Below are 19,909 nucleotides of genomic sequence, written 5' to 3' on the forward strand. Positions count from 1 at the left end.
TAAACTATTTTATAGATTGAATTGTTTGCAAACTCAACTTAAACATAATTAACCATTTTTATAGCAGTTTTAAGCTTGTCAGAATATGTTTCACTGATTTTAAAATTCCAGTCGAGAAACAGACGCCATGTTGTTTACATGTCGTATAGTTGGTAGCAATCTTCAAAATAAAATAAGATGGTATTTTGTACATTTAACATAGCGGTAAGATAAATATGTTGTATGCTTCTCCCTGGGGTAATACAGTCTGATGTACACCTTTTTGTAGCAGTGTCATCCCTCACCTGTCGGCTCAGGAGACACTGCTACAAACAGGCGTACATCAGACCGTATTACCCCAGGGAGAAGCATACAACTTATAATCACTCCCTGGATTGTCTGGTCCGGAATCTTAATTATTTACAGGCTGCCACATATACTGTGAATATTGATGAGTGGGGTATAAAACAACAAACTCCCACACATATAAGCAGGAGGCTGTACCACTTGCTTGGTCTGTGATAGGAAATGTTAGCGAAATGCAAGAGTTTACTGAATATATTGCAGCAAAATGAAAATGGCTATTCAAATTATACCTATTCTCTTAATGAGCTTACAGATAATGTAAGTTAAAAACATCAGATATGACCATGTTTAGTGAAGTTTGTCTCCCTGAGAATCAGGAATCCAACTAAAGACTACAATCATTTGGCATCTTTAGATTAGACTCAGCTCTCGAAATTAGCATAATTCTTGCCTCCAATTGGATTTTATTTTATTTTTGGTAGATAACACATTTTTAGTAAGGTAACTATATTTCTGGGACTGAATGTTGGTTCATGCTGAGTCAGGCGATATCAAATATATTGTACACATGATTCACATGTTAGAGGCAATATTTACATTGGGTTCTACAGGGGAAGGGTTAGTCAGGCGATATCAAATATATTGTACACATGATTCACATGTTAGAGGCGATATTTACATTGGGTTCTAAAGGGGAAGGGTTTTTCCTTTTTGAATGACCCTGACCTTGGCTGGTCCCCCATGTTGTCAGGGCAACTTTGTTGTGAACTACCCATGCTGGGCACGTGGGTTGTGAAGTGTTTGCCTGTACAGATGATGCAACCTGGGACGCTAGTACGAGGAAGTATGCCACTGTGTCAATATCACACACCTTCACTTACCTCAACATCACTGCCTATAACTAGGGGGAATAAAAAGGGCAGGGGTTACAAAACATTCAAACTGTTTCACAACTGAATAGGGCATAATATTAATACAGAATCATATCAAAGATATGGCCATCATTAGTTCCAAAATACAATAATGAACAGACTTATGCTACTTTTTCCCAGGGTGTTCAGGGTGTTACTAGGAAGTGAGAGAGGATGAAGGAAAAGACTACCCCAATCACTTCCCACAATGAAAAGAAGAGCTCGGAGGTAGAATTTGACACATTTTGGTATTGTTTTTCAGAGGAACTGTTACCATAGCAGTAATAGGGTCTAGGTTTGATAGGAAAAGATAATTTACTTCAGTACATTTAAGATGTAAAAAAAACCCATAGAATTTAGGAGTAGCATATGTTTTTTCACCATTATAAATTTAAAGGCATACAGCATGCTTGGTGAAAATTTGGTATTTCATATGACTGTATTTTCAGTCCATGGTTTAAGATAAGAAACAAAACAAATAAAGCAACTTTGTTCTGAGTTTCCTGCAGGTTGTACAGCAGGTAGGGTTGTGTATTGGCTTATATAGAGTACAGCAATACATTGTACAGCAATATAGAGTACAGCAATATAGAGTACAGCAATATATAGTACAGCAATATATAGTACAGCAGGTAGGGTTGTGTATTGGCTTATATATTGTATAGCAATACATTGCAATCAAGGCATCTGTTCTGATCAACATCAATATTAGGTTTGACATTAAGGGATAATTTCTTCCTTTTCTATACAATATATATAATGTAAAGTATGTCATTGTCAATTAATCAGTTGTGAATGAAACTGATTTTAACTTAAACCATGGAGATTCTCACAAATGTTTACTAAGTAATACCTTTAAATATCCCATTTTTTTCTCAGACAAAATATTGTACCATGTATGATGTGAAAGGTGTATTGCGGTTCACCAATACTACCGTACAGTCCAACATTCAGGTATTTGAGGATCGAGGTATTATTTATTACGTATTTCACAAAATCCATTGCTACCTTATATAATTGAACAAAGAATATGAAACTTTCCTCCCTCACAAGCTTCAGCCAGGTAACTAATATCCTTATACAGATATGTTCACCTCATTCGAGTCCCCACACACATAATCCTGCAGCCTTTTCATGTCACAAGTAGCGTTAACAAAAAGAATCCTTCGCATTGGTCGTCACTTCTAGCTAAAGCTTCACTGCTTTATGTGACATATATTCAATTTCCTGGCACCAACTTTTATTAGTTTGTTGAAAATGTTGACTTAAGTTTGGAAACAAATGCATAAACTTTCTATGTGTCTATTATTCTCGGCCCCATATGAAAAGCTCCTTCTTGCATGATCGGACTGCATTGTGTCTCAATGTTACCTGTGAGATGACACTGACAGAGTGGTGGTGGTTGTGTGAATAGCAGGTGGTAAGAAGATATAACAGACAAACTGTGAATTTTATGGCCACATGTTATTTATTTTCTAGTTCTAATCAAATTATTGATTCATTTTGTGTTTTCAGACCCACCATTATACAAAAAATAGCTAAATTATAATTACTTTTCTGAATTTCTTTCATATCTCTCACTACTGATACAAAAAAAAATTGATGTGAAATATTACCCAAATTAGTTTGTGGTGAAAAGGGGATTCATTGCTTAAAATACGAAGTACATAGCAAAGTGCTTCCTGCAAAGTTCGACAAAATGAACATGAAATAACAGTTACGCTCCTTCCCTTTCACGCATACAGTTTCACAGTTGTTTTGGCAGGAAAAGAGGCACATTTGTGTATCTCGTGATAATTCTTATATTACATCTGTAACATCAGTATCTTTTCACCATCTCTACTTATAATAAATAATACATTTTAAAGTTAAGCTGATATCAGGGCTTGAAGTTCCTGCACAATATCTCTGACCAAATATGTTTACCCATTGTCACTACGATATAATGATATGATTCAGACATATTCCTTGCATACATACAATATTCACTTGAATGCATCAGTTACAAATAATATTTTTATACACTTGTGTCTTTGCTCCACTGTTGCATCTCAAACTTGAGCACTAAGGTCCTGACAGGTTTGTGAAACAGTTCCATCCTACACTTGCTATTTACAAACAAATCCTGACGTATATCCATGATTGGCACATATTATGACAAGTCCCAGTGCTCTGAAACGGAATCTCATGCGTTTGTCAGGCTAAAGGTGCAATGAATGAACAGTAGCTTTCTGGAACAGATCGTATCTTCTGTTTCATCAACACACATCAAATCCCCCCTTCTTCCCTCCCCTCCACTCCCCTTCTACCTGCTACCGACCAACCCCTACCCCATATGGTTTCAATGGGTCCAAAGTTTTCAACTTGAGTCTCTTGAAGGTTGAAACTTAACTTGAGTTAGTGAGTGAGTGAATTTAGTTTTATGCCGCTTTTGGAAATATTCCAACAATTTCATGGCATGGGGACACCAGAAATGGGCTTCAAACATTGTACCCATGTGGGGAATCGAACACTTTAACCACTAGGCTACCCCACTGTCCCTTAACTTGAGTTGAGTACCTCAATATTAACCTTTTGATAACATATTTATGTTTATAAGTAAGAGTTCAGTGTGTAGGCTTATGTAAGATACTTAATCTATCAAAAAAGTAAATAATATATAACTTGCCTCCCAAAATGGTTAATTATGTCAAACAAATGTTAATACATTGGCATGGTCATTATCTCCCCTAGATAACTCTTCCAAGCATTTTCAGTTATAATGCAAGGGTGTCCCTCTTGATGGGCTCAAGTCATCTGCTCACTGTCAACATGTCTGCTACTTTAAGTCATATTCTGGATTAACATTTATGCCAGATATGCAATTATTCTAGTTGAAAACAGATCTGCAGCTTCAGGCATTCATAATGGAAATAAATTCACAGTTCAATTAATTTTCTGAGGTTTCATAGACAGACATACTGAAAAATATATTTAGCCGAACGGTCAACAACATGCCATTAATATATATATTTCAATATATATTTGAATGTTCAGCGAGCAGTTGGATTCAGTAAGCAAAAGTATGAATATGTCTGATACTAGAGTCTTTAAACAGCACATAAAACGGATTGAAGCCAAATCTTCCCTTTGCTTTGAATCTGGTCGCAAAATAGTTCATACATGAAAAAATGACAATGTTTAAGAAACATCTGTTACCTAAATGTCACAACATCTCTGCATATTTACCCTGGTTTAGAAAGTGAAACGAGTTTGTAATATAGAAGGACTTGCAGTATCACTCCTCAATAATCGATACTGTTCGACCTCTAAGTCACACATGGGATTCAACAGATGGCTGTTATCGAGGAGCGCTGTAGTACTAAGAATTCATAACTCCTTTCTGTACAGTGCATAGACGGAATTTGACTGTGTTTAAAGTTCACAATGTGCACCTTTGTTACGGGTTCTGAATAGGACTTATGTCATGTCATAGTAAACGTTTCAGTAAAACCACTGACGAATGGCCGATATATGATATACATATCAAGATTTAGGATTTACTTCCAAGAATTTATTGGTGGATTAAAAATATTTTTTTTTAGAGCTGCTGTCCATCTTAATAGGATGATCACTACATTTTAATAAGAGGTTTAAAGGTACAAGAGACAAGCTTTACTGTTTTGTCTGTTTGCTGTTTGACAACGCTCCGTAATATTCAAGCTGTGTGACAGCAGTAAATATTCCAGTTTGGACCACACAATCCAGTGAGTGAAGTCATGAGCATCGATCCAAACAACTGGGATATGACAAGCATCACACAAATCAGCAAGTGAGCCTCATCACCTGATCTAATTAGTAACTTCTTACAAGGAGCATGGGTTGCTGGGAGCAAGCTTTACTGACACTATGGAATATGCACATACAAGTTTTTTATGGGTGGGGGGAAACCCTCTGGTATTCCCCACCGTGATTATGCTGGAATGTTGTTAAAAGCAGCATAAAACCATTCTCGCTCACTCACTCACAAGTTTTGCAAGAATACAAAAACGAATCTCTTCATTTGCAGCAACTTGCAAAACTCCTGATATTTGTGTAAAATATGTAACATACATGAAAACAACCAAATTAATTTTTAGTTGACTGTGTTGTTAAATTTTAAGAAAACAACAGTATATAACAACACAGAGCATAAATGATCAAATCAGACTGTTCAGTTTATGTACAATTATACAAATTGTTATTTACTGACAGAATTCCGTAAACATGTAATCTGCTGCACTGAATAACGAAGAATGTCATGCCTCATCGTAACTCAGCCACGTGACATGCACAGCTGACATGATACAAGGGACAGCACTTGAACAGATGGAAATTAGAAGTCACCTGATACAAAATGTCAAGCGAAACTCTACATGAAAATGATTTAGAAAATCCACCTGACTGAACCCGAAGAAGAAAGAATATACTGAAATCACAAAGAAAGGAATCAACACCCAATGTAAATGACAACATTAGTGATAATACCCCAGGAAATTACTCAGTTTTGTGTATGAACTTTGAACTTGAATTAAGCCAGTTATATCAAGAAACCTGCTTATAACATTGAAAACACAGTATGTTTATCTCCTAGTTGGCTAAATATGTCTGTAGCTTTTTCCAATCAGTTTTTTCTCCCACAATATACTGGTGCCTTAGCCTTGCTCCAAGACTGTACTAACTGCTGAGCCCATGGATGTATAGTACTTCTATCCTTTGAAGAGGCAAGTCTAGATGGACCCCAGTCCCTAATTATTTTTAGAAATTATCATATAAACTATTAATTTTTACCTTAGAAACTTGTGCAAGTCTAACCGGTGCCTGTAAACTACGAGGTTTGGTTTTACATGTGAACAGCAAGGTAAAAATGTGTACAAGCACCAGCTGAACCTAGACTGTTAATGGACACATCAGGTGGAGATCTGTGTGTGAACTAGCTACATCCTTGTTACACTGTGGTATTTCTGTGCTCCTGCATCACAGTACATGGCTTTAATGTCACAGGTAGTCTCACCAGGAAGTATTTCCAGATCAGATACGAGGCTGATTCAGCGTATTTGTCTCACATACCACATATTTCAAATCACCTGATGTGATTCTAACGAAGAATTTTTCTGTCAGAGACGGGTAAATTGTTATGACTAAAACAAGTCTGTTTTACATAACTGCACTGAAAATAGGTCTGTTTTACATAACTGCACGTGAGATGGGATAGATACATAAATATACAATTTATACCTAAATTTTCAACATTTTCAATTTTTAATTTTCTTGCAAGGGATCAGTCAACTGAATGTTTTTTTCTGAAATAACAGATTATTGAAAACTACAAACAATATTTAGTCATGTACTAGTGGATGTCTGTGTGTGTGTTTTGTAATGCCTTACAAACATCCAGATCAATGTAATGTGACAAATGCTATAAGGTGTCCGTTGGTAACCTGGGCACGGACCTCTAAATGTAACAGGTCTTTATCTGGAATAAAACAAAAAATGCTGCACTGTGACCTTTCACTTCCCCATAAGCTACCCGTTACCCTCCTTGTATTCTCTACACTACACACTGCTGAAGTGAGCCATATGGCACTGACGACCATGTCATGGAGGATCATACTGTCACCATGCCACAATCAGTACGTTGATACAGCTGTTTCTAGCCTTATTAAATCCTCAACCATCCACATTGAGTTATTTTAGCAATAAATCAAATCCAGACAAAAATAAATTAACAATAAATCAAACATGAAATCATTTGTAAAAATGGCCCCATTCTAGCCACCTGGTATTCATGTGTGACGCCTCTCAGTGAAGCTGGTGAAGCCGCAACACACAAGTGACAACCTCAAGTGACCCCAGTTATGTAAAAAATGGATGCAATTATTTGTGTATTTACCAGTACTATATAATAATTATTTAACACACTATTATATTTATTTCTAAAATGGCTATCAGTTGACAGATCAAAACTATCACAAAAACAAGAGATGCTTGAATCAGAAATTTGCTGATCTTGCAATCGTGTCTTCATAGAGATTGTGGATTTCTCCATCGAGATAGTGACTGAAACTCTGTAGCCATGTGTGTAGCATAAGAGCAATGTTTTGTACACACCAGATAAAGGATTAATATTGATATTAAAAATGTTTTTACCATCATTACACAACGAGGTTTGAATTTAGTTAGCAAGAAGCAAAAATGTCACCTGAAACCTTTAGCATTTACCAGACATCTTTCTGAAGCAGGGCTCACCATCTACATCATTACACAATAATAACAAAAGTTCTGTTTGTGGTTTACAATTATCTTCAGTACGTCAAAATATAAATATAACATTGTTCAGATTATTACCTTTAATTAGTTGTCATGAAATTTTATAATGACAATACTATCTTCTGTTGATGCACTAGGATGGCTGTTTAGAATACTTTCACTGTGAAAGTGACAATTTCTACTTTTAGACAGACTTTTAGAAGGTGCGGGTTAGACTTGATCTTCAGTAACCCATGCTTGTCGTAAGAGGCGACTAACGGGATCGGGTGGTCAGGCTCGCTGACTTGGTTGACACATGTCATCGGTTCCCAATTGCGCAGATCGAAGCTCATGCTGTTGATCACTGGATTGTCTGGTCCAGAGTCGATTATTTACAAACCGCCGCCATATAGCTGGAATATTGCTGAGTGCGGCGTAAAACTAAACTCACTCAATCACTCACTACTTCTAGACACGACTCACTGTTCATCAAATAATTCATTAAAGTGTATATTATGATACCAAGCCTATATCTTCATAAAATATATTCAAGATATTCTACATACATATATATTTTCATATGTTCAGATAATAACACAATGAAATTTGATCAGTATCATTATAATATTCACAATACTTTATTCATATAGGTAATAATTTTTCAAAATGAAAAAATATGCATTATCAAATGACTGAATTATGCCATCAATTATTTTTTACCTAACAGATGCCATGATTAACATCAGGAAAGTGACATTTTTATGCCATAAATTATGCTTCCGCCTCCATAAACATCGAACATGTTGAAACAGTAAGACACAGCAACAAGTACTGCAGTTCCTGTTGTTTACTACAAATGTTTGCTACTGTGGCACATGCTGTTACAGGGTGTTGTTCTCTTCTCCTAGTTGCACATTTACTTGTACATCTGAAGTTTGGGTGCGGTGGGGTAGCCTAGTGGTTAAAGCGTTGGCTCGTCACGCTGAAGACCCGGGTTCAAATCCCCACATGGGTACAATGTGTGAAGCCCATTTCTGGTGTCCCCCGCCGTGATGTTGCTGGAATATTGCTAAAAGCGGCGTAAAACCAAACTCAGTCAGTCAGTCAGTCTGAAGTTTGGCATCAACATATTTTATTCATTCATTTGTTTGTTGTTTAACACCACACTCAGAAATCGTAAAGCTATATGGCACCAGTCTGTAAATAATTAAACCTGGATCAGACAATCCAGTGATCAACATCATGAGCATCAATCTACGCAACTGAGATACAATGACATGTGTCAAACAAGTCAGCGAGCCTGACCGTCCAATCTGGTTAGGCGCCTCTTCAACACGCCTGGGTTGCTGAAGACTAGTTCTAACCCAGATTTTCACAGGTGAAAGAAAAGGAATGGGTACAAGTTGTCCAACTTTGAAAAGAACTTTCCCAGCAGTTACATAGACCTATTTGCAGTATACATAAACAGAATGTGAGACACAGGAAGGTATAGACAAAAAAGAGTAACAGAGTAATTCATGTTCAGAGAATTTGCTTAGTTCTGCTTATATACATATAGACATATTTGAAAACATTCAGATTTAGACTGACTGAGAGATCTGCATTGCCATGCAAACTGAAATTGATGCTCACACTTTGGATCACTGGATTGTCTAGACCACACTCGCCACAATATCGCTAGAATATTGCTGAGTGAGGTGTTAAACAACCAACCAACCAACTAAAGGTATTCTGTTGTGTACAATATTCTTCGAACCAGAGTATCTCTCTGTGGCATGAAAAATGGACATTCTAAAAAACAATGTACACCATTTTCACATGGATATCACACTGACATACTGGATCAGTTTTAATACTTATTCTATATAAGTACACTGGTAATATATCTTAGTATTCTATGGATCAGTTTTAATACTTATTCTATATAAGTCCGCTGGTAATATATCTTAGTATTCTATGGATGCATTTAATTTTCTAATACCATACGAGAAGTGAAGAGGCACAGTTTTGCATCAATCTCGTCTCGCCTTAAATGCTGAAACAGACCCCCTATAGTTACATACGCAGATGTCGTGGACCACATGTTGGAGGCCTCAAGCCGATACTTATGTTTCTTCTGATCTCATTCAAAGACAATTGCTTTTCAGTCCACAAGTGGGACTGGTCTTGTGCCAAGTTGCCTTACAGTTTGCCTGAATGATATGCATTTGTGGGCTGTGTCACCAGCATCTAGAATTACGTCTTGGATGTTTCTAGAACTGACGCAGCCCCTATCAACAGGGCTGAAACAGAACTTATATAATCTCCCTTGCTACCTAGTATCTGACTGATTCTCCTGGCAACCGAATCTCCTGCTGGTGCCAGTTGTCGGTTGCCTGGCCTTCAAGGTCAGTAAGTTTGGTTTAATGTTCAGGAGATCTATTACACCTGCCTTCCTAAACAGGTGCTCAAATATTTTTGGAAATATTATTATGGAAGCGTGTTATGGTAGCTTATGGTTCAAAAATGGCATGCTACTTGTGTGGAATTCACAAGAGACTTCAATTTTATTTGTATAAAAATTTGTACATATAACTGGGAATTACACAGAGTGAGTGAGTGGGTGGGTGAGTGGGTGGGTGGGTGAGTGAGTGAGTGAGTGAGTGAGTGAGTGAGTGAGTGAGTGAGTGAGTGAGTGAGTGAGTGAGTGAGTGAGTGAGTGAGTGAGTGAGTGAGTGAGTGAGTGAGTGAGTATGGTTTTAGGCCGCTATTAGCAATATTCCATCAATATCACGGCAGGAAATGGGCTTCACATATTGTACCCATGTGGGGAATCAAACTTGGGCCTTCAGCGTGACAAGAGAACACTTTAACCACTAGGCTCCTGAATTACACAAAGAGTCAGTGCAACAAGGGTGAACCATGGCTATAGAATCTAAACACTACTGCCTAACTCTTTGTTCTCTAACTATTTAAACTTAACATAATAAAAAGATGTTAATTTGTTGATGATACAAAATGGGGCATGTCCTACAATAAACAAACAACCAGAGAGAATACTTAATTCTCCTGATGAACTGACACCAATCTTGTTGACACATTTACTGATGCTTGGAAGCAGACTGTGAAATTACAATCAACAATAAATCGAGCCCTAACAAGGCTAAATTACTGTATTATTTCAATGTTATTCTAATAAAGGTGAAGGCAGGTGTATTCATATAAAACAGATCAATATATTCAACTAAGTAGCCATAACATTTGAATTATTGAATAGTTTGTCTGGGGAGATAGGTTCTTGTGACTTTAAGCCGGTATTCATCTGGATATGCCTTTAACTACGTAGACGTAACTTTGTTATGTACACTACAAACAATCCTAAGCCCACTAAATAAAACCCAAACCTTCAAAGCCTTGGGTATATTTCTTATCAAAACTGGCCTTCTGGGTCGCATAAAATCACATGACCAACTAGTACAAACAACATATAGGGATGAAAACAAACAAAAACAAAACATAAAAACAAACACAACAAAATACCAACCAAACCACCCCGTAGTTCAGCTCCCCCTACCACCTCTGGCAGTGATGAATTAAAACTTCCTATAATTAATGTGAAACACAGTGAGATGATCTAGCCCGGATGGTCAGTGGTGGTAAACCACTTGTAAGAGTCCTGAAGCAGGGACTGTATATTTACCAAATCTACCGGATCAGGCACATGAGTTGGGTCTGACACCACTTTAAACAGTATCCCAGTTATTTCACAGCTGAATATCAATTTAATGTGGGAGGTGAGTGAGTGAGTGAGTGGGTTTGGTGCTACACCACATTAAGTAATATTCTAGCTTTAACCAATATCACAGTGGGCCAAGACATGTACTACCTTTGTGACACCTACAGATATAGGCATAGATAGTGCTGCCAAACCTAGAAACCAAGGGGAGAACCAGGATTCAAACATACAATCATAGGTTTCTGGCGTTCCCAAGGGAAGCAACTCTGCACAGAAAATTTCACTGCTTGAGACAGGGTCACACTTGATTTCCTGACCCTTTCAGGAAAATTTGTTTAACAAATTTGGTCAAACAACTTTTACTTTGGTTGCTGGCCTGTTTCAATGTTCCCCTGACATACAAGGTCACACCAAGTTTTGGTTACAGGACTATGTTTAGTAGCTATCAGTCAGTGCCCTCTACAACCTTCCATTGCTGGGTGGTTATCGTTATATTATCCAACTGTTATGTGGCAGTAGAAATTGTTGTAAATCTAGTTGTAGTAATTGTCAGTGACAGTAAAAGCATGAACTAATTGTAAAATAGGGGTGAAACCTTTGGTTTGGTATACCGTAACACAATCCAAAAGTTTTTTATTTTTGGTTTTCATATACCATTTTATAAAATGACAGTTTTGTTCATTAAAATAATGAAAGATTTTGGTTATTATTTTTCCATGTTATTAAACAATGCAAGCTTTGGCTCTTCTTGTCAGTTTTCTGCATTATGTTCAGATATCTCATAAATATATACTGAAGCCGAAACAGACCAAACCGAAGGCCTTGTACCGCTAATACGTACTGTACCATACCGTAGTAAGAATGTACCGTTTCACCCCTATTGTGAAAAGTTATCACATGCTGCCAGCCTGAATCAGAACCGTGAGTCAATAGGAAGTGGAGTTTTCTGGAATGGATCTGTTCTGTATTGAGAGTGATTATATTCATCTCCCCTTGTTGTTTGCATAAACAATGCAGGCTTGATCATTCGAGAAGTTTCAGGATGGGACAGTGTTTAGGAGGCCTGCTGGTCTTCTATAACAGCAAAGTGAGGGGAACTGCACATTCCTTATTCTTTTATCAACCTGAGTAGTTTCTACACTATTTGCTAAATGTAGACTGGATTCCCATCTGGAAACAACAAATCTTGCTATACTGTCATTCTGAATTCTGGCACAGAGACAGGTCTGTTTCAAGACATCAAACACTGCTTACATTCTGGACATTCATGATTTCACTTTAACCCATTGTATTGTCTTCAATACTGTTAACCTAATTCAAGAAAATATATTATTTATTTATCTTGTGTGGCCATTTACTGGTTTCACAATTTCTCTATGTAAAACAATTGCTGTGTTAAGCTCTGAGTCTCGCTTTATAAATCACCTCACACAATCAAGGGTAAAAGATGTCACAGCACGTCATATTGACTAACTTGAAGGCTATTCAAATTTAGCCCAATCTTGTTAAATCGGATCTAAGTTTACCCTACCACTAAACAAAGGACATCCAATTACAGTTCATGTCAGAACAATTCCAGTAACAAAGCACTGTAATGCACCCAGTCACTGGTACAAACTGATCATTACAGCCTAGTGATTAACCATGTTAACTAATGGGTGAGGTGAGGTGAAATTGGGTTTAACGTGAGTGAAATTGAGAATATTTCGCTCATATGACGACGTGCATGCGTGTGTGTGTGTATGTGCGGCTGCTTGTACTAGCCCAGACTTAAGCTGGCTTTATAGTGCTAGCCCACTGAGATACGTTAACTAATGGGAGCACACAACACAGTTGTAAAACCAGTTCATCATTAGTATTATGCCATTTAAACTTTTAATTTCAGCTAAATGTTTCTTTTTTTAAGAATAGAGAACAATTTTGATGGTTTAATAGAATGGTTTAATGTTATGGTTATATCATTTCCATTTACTTGCACAATCAGAACAGGTTGGACGACATTACACAAAATGGGGCATGCCCTACAATAAACAAACAACCAGAGAGAATAGTTAATTCTGCTGATGAACTGACACCAGTCTTGTTGACACATTTACTGATGCTCGGAAGCAGACTGTGAAATTACAATCAACAATAAATCGAGCCCTAACAAGGCTAAATTACTGTATTATTTCAATGTTATTCTAATAAAGGTGAAGGCAGGTGTATTCATATAAAACAGATCAATATATTCAACTAAGTAGCCATAACATTTGTATTATTGAATAGTTTGTCTGGGGAGATAGGTTCTTGTGACTTTAAGCCAGTATTCATCTGGATATGCCTTTAACTACATAGACGTAACTTTGGTATGTACACTACAAACAATCCTAAGCCCACTAAATAAAACCCAAACCTTCAAAGCCTTGGGTATATTTCTTATCAAAACTGGCCTTCTGGGTCGCATAAAATCACATGACCAACTAGTACAAACAACATATAGGGATGAAAACAAACAAAAACAAAACATAAAAACAAACACAACAAAATACCAACCAATCCACCCCGTAGTTCAGCTCCCCCTACCACCTCTGGCGAGTGATGAATTAAAACTTCATATAATTAATGTGAAACACAGTGAGATGATCTAGCCCGGATGGTCAGTGATGGTAAACCACTTGTAAGAGTCCTGAAGCAGGGACTGTATATTTACCAAATCTACCGGATCAGGCACATGAGTTGGGTCTGACACCACTTTAAACAGTATCCCAGTTATTTCACAGCTGAATATCAATTTAATGTGGGAGGTGAGTGAGTGAGTGGGTTTGGTGCTACACCACATTAAGTAATATTCTAGCAATATCACAGTGGGCCAAGACATGTACTACCTTGGTGACACCTACAGATATAGGCATAGTGCTGCCAAACCTAGAAACCAAGGGGAGAACCAGGATTCAAACATACAATCATAGGTTTCTGGGGTTCCCAAGGGAAGCAACTCTGCACAGAAAATTTCACTGCTTGAGACAGGGTCACACTTGATTCCCTGACCCTTTCAGGAAAATTTGTTTAACAAATTTGGTCAAACAACTTTTACTTTGGTTGCTGGCCTGTTTCAGTGTTCCCCTGACATACAAGGTCACACCAAGTTTTGGTTACAGGACTATGTTTAGTAGCTATCAGTCAGTGCCCTCTACAACCTTCCATTGCTGGGTGGTTATCGTTATATTATCCAACTGTTGTGTGGCAGTTGACATTGTTGTAAATCTAGTTGTAGTAATTGTCAGTGATAGTAAAAGTATGAACTAATTGTAAAATAGGGGTGAAACCTTTGGTTTGGTATACTGTAACACAATCCAAAATGTTGGTATTTTTGGTTTTCATACCATTCTTCTATCTTGTTATAAAATGACAGTTTTGTTAATTAAAATAATTAAAGATTTTGGTTATTACTTTTCCATGTTATTAAACAATGCAAGCTTTGGCTTTTGTTGTCAGGTTTCTGCATTATGATCATATCTCATATACTGAACCGAAACAGACTGAACCGAAGGCCTTGTACAGCAATACGTACTGTACCATACCGTAGTAAGAATGTACCGTTTCACCCCTATTGTGAAAAATTATCACGTGATGTCAGCCTGGATCAGAACCGTAGTCAATAGGAAGTGGAGCATTCTGGAATGGATCTGTTCTATATTTAGAGTCATTATATTTATCTCCCCTTGTTGTTTGCATAAGCAATGCAGGCTTGATCATTCGAGAAGTTTCAGGATGGGACTGTGTTTAGGAGGCCTGCTGGTCTTCTATAACAGCACATTCCAAACTGTACATTCCTTATTCTTTTATCAACCTGAGTAGTTTCTACTCTATTTGCTAAATGTAGACTGGATTCCTATCTGGAAACAACAAATCTTGCTATACTGTCATTCTGTATTCTGGCACAGAGACAGGTCTGTTTCAAGACATCAAACACTGCTTACATTCTGGACATTCATGATTTCACTTTAACCAATTGTATTGTCTTCATACTGTTAACCTAATTCAAGAAAATATATTATTTATTTATCTTGGGTGGCCATTTACTGGTTTCACAATTTCTCTATGTAAAACAATTTCTGTGTTAAGCTCTGAGTCTCAAATTATAAATCACCTCATTACACAATCAAGGTAAAAAGATGTCACAGCACGTCATATTGACTAACGAAGGTTATTCAAATTTAGCCCAATCTTGTTAAATCGGATCTAAGCTTACCCTACCACTAAACAAAGGACATCCAATTACAGTTCATGTCAGAACAATTCCAGTAACAAAGCACTGTAATGCACCCAGTCACTGGTACAAACTGATCATTACAGCCTAGTGATTAACCATGTTAGCTAATGGGTGAGGTTAGGTGAGGTGAGGTGAGGTGAGGTGAAATTGGGTTTAACGTCGTGCTTGAGAATATTTCGCTCATATGACGACGTGCATGTGTGTGTATGTGTATATGCGGCTGCTTGTACTAGCCCAGACTTAAGCTGGCTTTATAGTGCTAGCCCACTGAGATACGTTAACTAATGGGAGCACACAACACAGTTGTAAAACCAGTTCATCATTAGTATTATGCCATTTAAACTTTTAATTTCAGCTAAATGTTTCTTTTTTTTAGAATAGAGAACAATTTTGATGGTTTAATAGAATGGTTTAATGTTATGGTTATATCATTTCCATTTACTTGCACAATCAGAACAGGTTGGACGACATTACACAAACATGACTGAGTTTCCATCCTCTTTGATAACTATAAACTCAGTACTTGTTGAATAGAAATGCTTATAACTTCAAACAAGACTGACTTGTTAATCACAACAACAAAAATAGAGAAAAAATATTTATGGATTCATATAAGTTTCACTTTATATCTTCATAATTGTCAAAATTGAATTGCATTTATCAGCAGCTGTTGATCAATTTGATCATTCCACTGGTGTCATGTTAGATGGTTGGATCATACATGAGACTATATTGATATGAATTAACACAATGACTACTTGTAAGACTAAGATAATACATTGTTGCTCCTAATTATATTTCACAACATGACATTGCCACGATCACAATGAATATAACAAGGTTACAAGTGTCAGCATACTACGTACATCAGTATTGATTCCAACCCTAATGAATCTCCGGTACGTTTGTACCCTTTCAACCATTCATACAAAGAACATTAACCATTCTGCACCGACGCCAAGACCAATCGTTCCAAAATTATACAGTTCAACACGTTTTCGACCAAATATCACAATTCCTGATACAAAAATGGCAAATTGACGTCGTTCCTTTAGCACGAGTGATATTAGAATATTACCAAATTGAACGGCAGTGACAGAGTCAGAGAGTTCGCGAAAACATAGGTCAACTTCAAAATCCTGTGCAACAATGGGAATATGTTCTTCCGCCTTACCTGTTTGTGTCTAAACCGTCTTTGTATCACAGATTTGCCTAACTGAAACAATCCTATAACGGGTGGACTGTTAGTCCACCGATCGGCGGGTATAATCGCCGACCCCAGCCACCGGCGACAGGCCATTTTCCGTCAGCTGTTGGACTAAAATGATATGTCAGATTTGTCACCTTCAACTCTGACCTGAGAAGAGGTGTGTTCTTATTCGACCAATCAGAAAGCTTGTAGCCCTGTCGTCATATTACCCGCTGTGTAATGTTAATATCCTTGTGGAAAGAAATTCGGTCAGGTCACGTGTAGAATCTGTCTATAAATATTCTTTGTTGTTTGTTATTGAATGGGAAAAGGAAGCCACCTTTCCAAGAATGAGAAGTTTTTGATAGAGCTGATATTTACTTCTAATGTGAAAGACATATTCTGTGAGGTTTGTGTGCGTACATTCTTCATTGAAAGACAAAAAAAAATAGCTCGTCGACGAACAAAGACTAAAATACCGACGGCTAAAAACCTAAACGCTCTGTCCGATTATGTGATGTGTGAATTCATATAGAGATAAAGAAAAAATATAATTTGATTTATAGCATAAATAATTTCGGAATCAAAATATTTTATATCGCTCTTGAAAACTCAAACGAGTCAATATCGTTAGAACCGACAAATATAGACGGTGTGAACAAATTGAACATTTAATATTTTCTAATTTTGTACATAATTGTTGAACATATTTGATGAGCATGGAACGGTTGATATCGTACACTGTTTTTTTTGTTTTTGTTTTTTTTGTTGGTTGGTTTTGTTGCTTACGCGATGTTTACTTGCCTACATGTCTAATGTTGTTTGAAACAGTGCTGTACGTATTGATGACTCCTGGGAACACCAGAAGTGGACACACATTGTACCCATGTGGGGAATCGAACCCGGGTCTTAGGCGTGACAAGCGAACGCTTTAACCATTAGTCTACCCCACCGACGGCAACAAGAACCACTCACCCAGACAAACTGTTATGGCTGCATAGTTGAATGTATTGTTCTGTGTTATATGAATACACCTGTCATCACGCTTTAACCGCTAAGCTATCCCATTTCCAGCCGAACCCTGTGAGTTTGCGTAGTTGCGTAATGTTTGTTGTTTAATGAACACATGTTTGCATTCTACAGTTGTGTACTTGATATGTAGGGTGGAAACAATACCCTATTTTCGTAATACGATCGCAATCGAGAACCTTTCGCTTTAGTTATGACTTCAAGTGTGACTCAGTGAGCACGTTTTTGTAAATCCCCGAGTGATTGTACAATGTCTGTGTCTTGGTTTGAATAGAGTCAGATTGCCTGTGCGGGAGCGAGTTCATCTATGCGTTGATGTTGAGTGTATTCAGTGAGGTGTTTTGTTGTTTGTTAGTTGTTTATCGCGGCGCTAAGCAATATTCCAGCTATATGGCGGCGATCTGTAAATAATCGTGTCTGGACCAGGCAATCCAGTGATCAACAGCATGAACAACTGGGTCACGATGACATGTCTACCAAGTCAACGAGCCTGACCACCCGATCCCGTTAGTCGTCTGTTTTTGTTTGGCTGGTTGTTGTTTAACGACGCAATTCAGCAGTATTCCAGCTATATGACGGCGGTCTGTAAATAATTCAGGGATCAACCTCATGAGCATCGATCTAATTCATTCTCTCATTCTCTAATTAATTCTCTGTTTTGCATCTTATGTCATAGTTTTTACTACTGTGTTTACTGTATTTCCCCTCGTAGATGCAGGTCCTATGTTAAAGTGGGTGAGTGAGTTTAGTTTTACGCCGCACTCAGCAATATTCCAGCAATATGGCGGCGGTCTGGAAATATCGTGTCTGGAACAGACAATCCAGTGATCAACCTCATGAGCATCGATCTACGCAACTGGGATAAAATGACATGTGTCAACCAAGTCAGCGAGCCTGACCTCCCGATCCCGTGAGTTGCCTCCTGCAACAAGCTTGGGTTGCTGAATATCAATTCTAACCCGGATCTTCACAGGTCTATATCAGTGAGAGAATGTTAAAGGCAACAATCGGAGAATAGTCATCGACTTTCGAGGAATTACGATATCGAGCGAAAGAATGTTGTTAATCCGGACCTATGGACAGATTATTCGTAATTCCTCGTAGCTACAAAAAGCAAAACTTGAAATCATCTTCAATTGCGGCACTGAACAACATTCACTCACTGAAAGACCATTTTAGCAGTTTATTTGACACATTACTCTTAAACATTTGACATTTGAAATGTCAACGTAAGCTGGGCCCCGTCTCTCATATTGAAATATTGCGCAAATTGACTTCGCGCATAGGGAGTGGGCAACCAGCTTGTGAACCCTACCGATACATGCATACAGATTATTACACGAGCGTGTACAATACGACTTATACAAAACGAGTGTTAAATTCTGTATTGCGCGAGCGGGAGCGAGAGCGAGGACAATACATAATTTTGCTCGAGTTTCGTATAAGTCATATGACACACTTGCTCGAGCGTAATAATTTCTGTATTATCCATTTAATTCATGTACATTTGTGCAGTTAAACAGCCTGAACAAGTGTGACGACCCTCTTCATTGTCGTCACGTTCAACTGCTTTATGACGTCACCGACGACGAAATACAGAAACAATGGTTGCTCGGCAAAAGTGATACGTGCACATATGATATATATGACACTGGTTATGTTTCACCGTATGGGTAATAAATTGTGATACGAGATACGGGGCCCGGCTTCTACTGAACCTAAATTGTTCAGATGACGTAATGTAATAGTTTGTAGTTAACGCCACATTGACTGATGGCGGTCTGTGAATAATCCATGGACATCGATCTACGCATGTTGGGATACGATTGGTTGGTTGGTTGTTGTTTAACGCCGCAATCAGCAGTATTCCAGCTATATGGCGGTGGTCTGTAGATAATCGAGCCTGGACCAGACAATCCAGTGATCAACAGCATGCACATCGATCTACGCAATTGGGATACGATGACATGTGTCAACCAAGTCGTCTCTCACGACAAGCATGGACTGCTGAAGATCAATTCTAACATGGATCTTCACGGGTATGATGGTATACGATGTGTTAACATCTGTCTCCACTAACGACAAAAACAGGGTTGGTGAAGATCTTCACTGACTGACGTCCTGTGACCTCAAACGAACAATCCGCATTCAGAATAACTGAAGTGCGTGTGTGCAAATTAATAAAGGAAACTTATTGCACACGATCATTCCAACATTATGGCCTATACATGACGTTTCACTTATTGAAAGGTTGACCA

At 37.8% G+C, this 19,909-nt stretch overlaps 1 protein-coding gene across 1 annotated transcript in view; it reads right to left on the reverse strand.

The window, feature by feature from the left end:
- The window catches only part of LOC124277494 (haloacid dehalogenase-like hydrolase domain-containing 5), a 55,958-nt gene extending 39,189 nt beyond the window's left edge, over window positions 1-16,769 (reverse strand). Inside the window, exon 1 of the mRNA XM_046713195.1 lies at window positions 16,608-16,769. Coding sequence (XP_046569151.1) covers window positions 16,608-16,733 — 126 coding nt within the window. The 5' untranslated portion in view covers window positions 16,734-16,769. The remainder of the gene's footprint in view (window positions 1-16,607) is intronic.
- Window positions 16,770-19,909: the final 3,140 nt, after the last annotated feature.

This window comes from Haliotis rubra, unplaced genomic scaffold (assembly GCF_003918875.1).
Source record: "Haliotis rubra isolate DU_JTF1 unplaced genomic scaffold, ASM391887v1 Scf222, whole genome shotgun sequence".
NCBI classification, from domain to species: domain Eukaryota; kingdom Metazoa; phylum Mollusca; class Gastropoda; order Lepetellida; family Haliotidae; genus Haliotis; species Haliotis rubra.